Raw genomic sequence first — 6,494 nt, 5'->3', positions numbered from 1 at the left:
AATAAAAAAATCGATAAATTTGTTCCATACTATTCACAACCTTCAAACCAACAAGCAACACCACATGACTAATTTATGAGTGTTTAACATCATAAACCTGTTCTCCATATTCCAAATACGGCAACACACATGCATTTGAAACTATCAATATCCATTTGAAATGAGACACCAATAAATGCTTAATCACCAACAAATATCTTGGCAGAAAGCAATATAAGGTATTCCAAGTCCAAGGATAAATTATGCACTTTTGTCTTTGTCTTTGACACCTACAACATATTAGTACCTTGAATAGTTTATAACTTTGTTAAAAGATCAACTAGGCCCTCATTAGCCACCATACTTGCAAACTTATCCTCCTCTATGGAGACATCATTCAAAATTAACAACAAAAGTTCAATCTAATCTTTAGCCTCTTCAAAAGGTACAAACCTTGATTATTTTTTTCTATAAATTTGTTAAAATCATGGCATGAGAATGAGGGGAGCCATTACCAACAAGACCATTCTTTCCTGAGATACTTTCAACAAGAATATGGAGAATAAAATTGAGGCACCCAATAATCTTTCTAAGTTGGTGATCCTAAATGCATATATGCCTCAGAGGATCTTTCATAATCCTACTCAGCTTGCATGCCATTAACAAACAACCTATCACCAACAAGATCCACCCAAAATCACAAAGAAAATGCAAAACACTACTAAGAAAATACAAATCACCAAGCACTATACTAGACTACCACACCCACCAAACAAACTACCACAAATCCTAATATAATAGAGAATGGACGTGACCCATTCAAGACTATGCACATATCAAGCATACTATACCATATTATTTTTCACCACTTAGCCCATAACTTACAAAATAGACATAACTAACCATCATTAAAGAGGGGTGCTAGAGGAAAAACTAATCACAATTGGTGATCACGAATTAAAGATGTACCAAGCTCATTCCAATTTTAAATTTGAACTTTCCAATATGGTGAAGGCTAAGAAATTGATGTCTTTGTTAGAACAAGTATTTCTGGAAGTAATGAACAAAAGATATGTTATCAAAATGATTGCACAATTTAGGTGCCTATTCTAAAAGAGAACCGAGTTTACAATTCAAGCAACACTTATTCTTTAGACCATTAACAACATTCAAAGAGTTGCCTTCTAAAACAAGATTATAATAACATTTTCAGAGAAAGACCAACCATCATAGCTTTCTATTCCTTCTTCTTATTAATTTTATGTTCTAGAGGGATTCACCCTAAATGAAAGAACGACTTTGACCAAATGGAAACCCATCAGTTCTCGACTCTTAGCCAAAAAGATTTAGCTTATAGATCATGTCCGATTTCAAATTGTTAAATGAATCTACATCTATATAGATAAAACCCTTTGAAAAAAAAAACAGAAAAATTTCCTTGCAAAACCCCATCAAAATTCAATTTCCCAAAGTTGAGAGGCATCCGTTCCCTTGTCAATTACCTTTCTTTTTCACTGATAACCCCCATGAAGGTGGGGCCCGGGTTTCGTTTACTTGCTGCAAATTTAGGTTTATGCTCCGGCCCACCTCAAACATGGCTTCACTGAATTTGATTTGAGTTGGAAATCCGCCAAAATCGCCGGTATTCCTGCATTAAATACACATTATCTCTGCCCTCAGAAGCAGCAGAAAACGGAGAAGAAGTTTCCCGAGAGCATAGAAAAGCCTGAAGAAGTTTCCCGAGAGCATAGAACAGCCGCCTCCCAGTATTCAGTCTGGTTACGTAAGCCGCCGTTTTTCCAAGAGCTTTCCCTATTTAATCTCAACTTCTGTGGAAAACCCAAATCATTATCTGCAACTTCTGTGCAATACCCAAATCATTATCTGCAAGCCCAGAGTGTATACTCATAATTTGTTGCTCTTACGGAGTCAGCAGAGTTTGGGTTAAAATGGCGTTTGGACTAGTAAAATCATTTGCTTTCTTTCTAATGCTGCTAAATTTCTGTATGTATGTCATTGTGGCCTCTATTGCAGGTTGGGCTCTGAATAAGGCCATCGATCATGACTATGTCACTGGTAAAATCTTGCTTTTTTTTTTGAAATACAGAGATCTTTTTATTTGGGTTGCTTTTAGATTTTTTGGCTCTGTATGGACTAATTTTGTTATTTTTTTTGTAGCTCCAGGAGGTGTGCCTGCTGGGTACACATTTAAGCCATTGGATTTCTCAATAGGAAATGAGGCCACTGGTTTTCTGGTGATTTTTGCTCTGTTAGCTGGTGTTGTGGGAGCTGGGTCCTGTCTTTCAGGGCTTCATCATCTGAGGGTATGGACTGCAGAGAGCTTGGCTTCCAGTGCTTCAGCAGCCATGACAGCTTGGGCTATCACTCTTATTGCCATGGGGTATTATACATAACACTCTGATTTTCATAGAGGTTTCATGGATGAGGTTTGATGGTAGGAAAAACTAAGAGCTGCTTTGTTATTTTCTCACGAATCTTGCAGGTTGGCATGCAAGGAGATTCATATTCATGGCAGAAGCCCAAAGCTGGTATGTTAGGTCTTCTTTTTTTTTGTTGTTCTTTAGACTGAGGAGTATAGAACTCTGAGGAAAAAGTTTCAATTTTTGTTTGATTGCTGTCTGGGTTTTGATTGTTTACTATTAATTTATCTTTAAAGTCCAGCTTTGTATTAAATTCTTTGAGGTTTTGTCATTTTGTATTTTTTTTGATTGGTAATGGGTCGAAGTCTATACCTCATTCCTTTGTGGGATTTGAACTACGTCAATTTAGTGTGTACGAGGTTTTGTCATTTTTATTATCACTTTTTTTCCCTAATTCATATAATTTGTATATATATTAAAAGTGTTTCTTTACATAGAGTGCTTAGTTGATTATTATATAGATTTTAGTATAACTAGTATATTTTTCTTTAGAGTAATATAGGTAAAGTATTGTAAAAGATAAGGTTAGATTATGTGTAGCTGGTTGTTTTATGAGTTCATTGATTCTTATATGGATTTTAATATAAGTAGTTTATTTATCTTTAAAAGAATATAGGTAAAGTATGTCTAAAAATAGAATTTATGATTTTAGATTAGGTGAAGCGGATTAGTTGTATTTATTAAGTTTACTAGCTCACGTTTTTTATATTTTATATCTTTAAAAGAATATAGGTTAAGTATGTCCAAAAATAGAATTTATGATTTCAGATTAGGTGTTGGTTAATTGTATTTGCTAAGTTTACAAGATCATGCTTTTTATACTTTATATTAGAGTTTAATGGATTGTTATGTATCTAATTAATATTTATTAACTTAGTTTAGGTTATTAAATTTTTTATATTTCGAAATAATTATAATATTTTAAAGCTTAATTTTCACTTTAATGGGCAATCAAAGCAGCTCATATGAGTTTAGATCATTTTAGATGGGCATAACACATCAATTATAAGAAGGGTGGAGTATATTAAATTTTGTTAATGTTAAATAATTGGATATGGGAATTCAAGAAATAGAGGTGATATTTTAAGATCAAAATCTTTATATATGTATATTATTTTATATTATTAAGTGATTTGTTGTGTTTTGGGTAGAAGAGGGATGGGATTCCAAATATTAGATCATATTTTTAATGGTCGTTATGGCTTTTTATAGTTTGTATGAAATCATCTTTTCAAGTCTTTTGTATCACCATCTAAGATCATTTCAATGAATCTATCATCAAAATAATCTTCAATTTTTTTCCACTTAATTGAAAACAGAGAAAATTAAAAGTTTGATTTTTATTGAATTATAACCTAACAGTCAAAAAAAATTAAATTAATATATAACTTTTTTGTTAAATTATAAAATAAAAATAATAAGAAACAAAAAAATTAAATTAATATATAACTTTTTTTGTTAAAATATAAAATAAAAGATAATAAGAAAAATCTTAATACTTTTCATAATGAATAAATTTTAGAATCTATTTTATAAATTTGTTTAGCTTTATTTTATAAATGATTATAATCTTCTTTTGCTTTTAATAAAAGTTTAAAGTTCTAATTTGTATTCATGTGTACAGATAACCTTGGAATCTTTTCTCATTATTCTATCTGGAACAAAATTGTTGTATATCATGCTCATCCATGCTGGATTCTTTGGTGGAAAATATTACACTTACAGAGACACCTATACCACCACCACTACAGCTGAACCTCAGAAAGGAAGAGGAGCTGCATCATCAGAAGTATAATTAAAGCCCAAAAGGAAAAAAATAAAAACATCTGCAATGTATAGAATGTTTTTTTATAGTTTTGCATCAATGCCTTTGCAGTCATTTATGACTAATAAGTTGTACAGATATTGTGTATCTAGCGTTTGCTCTTCTGTAGAAGCATAATATTTAAGAGTTTGGTAAAAGCTCTGGAAGCTTTTGTTTGGCCTTACCTAATGTAAGGTAGTTACAAGTAGTATTCATTGTCATAATCAGCACTGTTCTTGCGTTTGTATTGTAATGTGAGATATTTCTATTATAATAAAAGAAATGAATTACTGTATACAGTTCCTCTGAACATTGGAGACATTTTCTGCAATCTTAATTTTTTTTTTAATGTTTTTATGTAGGGAAAGAGTATCAGTTATCAATTATGTTTCAAGTATTGGATTTGGCTAATTAAAAGTCCACAAAAAATTGGGCTAATGACAGTCATGATTATTAGGACATTTGTGAACAAGTATAGGTTCAATTGTGCAAATGTTTTGGTTGTCAATGTGAACAGGTAATGGGGCTTTAAGAAATATATTTGGGACGACACTTCGCAATGAATTGTTGATTCTTGGGTGCATAAAGAATCCCACAATGTTATCCAAAAGCCAAAATAATAGCTATAAAAAGTAGTATTCCCATAGATGTGAAGTTAACTATAACGAGTCTACTGATTCTTTTCCCTAAGGGAAGAGCACCAGTTGTGGATCCATGTTCCGATAACCATTCAGGACATTTGTGCACAAGTATTGGCAATTTTAAGTGAAGTTAACTCTAATGACTACTGATTCTCTTCCCTTAGGGAATGAGCACCAGTTAAGTTCTATGTTCCAATAATGTTCAGGGCATTTGTGTATAACTATTGGTAGTTTTAAGTGCATGGTTATTGGGGGCATCTTTAAGTAGGTATCAGACGACACTTTTTGAATTGTATATTTTTTTGACTCTTGACATACAACGAATCTCAGAACATGCATCGTTACTATTCAGAAGCTTTTAAAATCTGTAATCGCACGAAATTAGGTTTGAATAGATTCTATCCATAGAGATTTATAATGCTGACAAGGACTGGCCTGGTTTTGTGTAGCTTGGTGGGGCGTATGTGATAAGCTGCTGAGTCACTGACATGTCAATGGAAAGTGAAGGCTGCATATGCTACATTGATTTCGGTGAAGTTGGTGAGAAATCAACATCACTCTCTATTTTTTTACTGCAATCAGTGGGAGGTTTAAATCAACTAGTCTGTATTGTAAAGCCAGCTCAAATGTAGCTGGCGTACGGAAGAAGTAAACCATGTATTAAGCCATCGATTGTACCATGAAAAGACCTTTCTCAAGTTTTAGCAAATCTGATCTTTTATTATTTTAATGAAGAGCAAAAATTTCAACAAGATACAGACAAAATACTGTTATATGGAGAACAATTGAGACTGAAATTTACATAAAATGAAAATGTCCAAATCAATGAGAAAAGGAAAGTTTAACGGTACCAGAAGCATTAATGGGAAAAGGAAAGTTGTAGACATTTGGAATATAACCCAAAAAATAAAGATGGTAAAGTAAAGCAGAGAATGTTTGAAGATGCAAAGCATGCTCTGTAGATTTTATTGATTCGGGATGCTTTGTGGATATGAACTTTAACAAGTTGTTCACCAACTCCTATATTTAATTATGATGGTATTTAATTTTTATCAGTAAATTTAAATATTTTAAAATTATTTAAAAGTGATGGGATCTTTGATTTATCTTTGTTTGGTTGAGTTTTATTTTATAAAATTTGTTAAAAAAATATAAATTAATAAAAAGGGAATATTGTATAAAAATGTCTTGAAACTGTCATTAAAAGTTGTACAAACTCATTGTCATCTCTATCAAATGATGATAGGCTTGTTATGTTCGTCATGTACCCTTTTTTGCATGTCACAAATTTTCTCTTTGTAGAACACTATGTTCTCTCTCTTAATAACTTGTCTTTTGATGTTAATTCAAATGATTTATAGTACAAAATTTGAATATGGGAGAAAAATCTCTCAAAACTTTTGTTATCAATCAATTATATGTATGTTTATCCCTACCATAAGGACCATTGAGAATTCATATCTAGCATCATCACAGTTACACTCAAATGAACTTCTAAATTTCTTATCACCAAGGTGTCTACTTCATTTTGTCTAAGATCTTGATCTAATGGGGTATTTATTCCCTCAAGGATGAGCACAATAATTGAGGAGAGCATTGGAATGCCTTCCATTTCAAGAGAGAATAATA

The 6,494-nt window shown here is 32.0% G+C and overlaps 1 protein-coding gene across 1 annotated transcript; it reads left to right on the top strand.

Moving 5' to 3' along the window:
• Positions 1–1,652: 1,652 nt before the first annotated feature.
• LOC131046335 (membrane protein PM19L) lies at positions 1,653–4,519 on the top strand. The gene is made up of 4 exons (XM_057980057.2): positions 1,653–2,055; positions 2,158–2,380; positions 2,483–2,528; positions 4,045–4,519. The coding sequence occupies exons 1-4, from the start codon at positions 1,929–1,931 to the stop codon at positions 4,213–4,215; spliced, it is 567 nt and encodes a 188-aa protein (XP_057836040.1). The 5' UTR covers positions 1,653–1,928; the 3' UTR covers positions 4,216–4,519.
• The last annotated feature ends 1,975 nt before the right edge of the window (positions 4,520–6,494 follow it).

The sequence above is a fragment of the Cryptomeria japonica genome, chromosome 5 (genome assembly GCF_030272615.1).
Source record: "Cryptomeria japonica chromosome 5, Sugi_1.0, whole genome shotgun sequence".
NCBI lineage: Eukaryota > Viridiplantae > Streptophyta > Pinopsida > Cupressales > Cupressaceae > Cryptomeria > Cryptomeria japonica.
The sequence above is the reverse complement of the archived record's forward strand: the minus strand, read 5'-3'. Positions and strand labels throughout refer to the sequence as shown.

Excerpts from the sequence above, each read along its gene's own strand:
- LOC131046335 (XM_057980057.2), top strand. The coding sequence starts at position 1,929 with ATGGCGTTTGGACTAGTAAAATCATTTGCTTTCTTTCTAATGCTGCTA. Across the intron at positions 2,056-2,157 it reads CGATCATGACTATGTCACTG|CTCCAGGAGGTGTGCCTGCT; the intron begins GTAAAATCTTGC and ends TTTTTTTTGTAG. Across the intron at positions 2,381-2,482 it reads ATCACTCTTATTGCCATGGG|GTTGGCATGCAAGGAGATTC; the intron begins GTATTATACATA and ends CGAATCTTGCAG.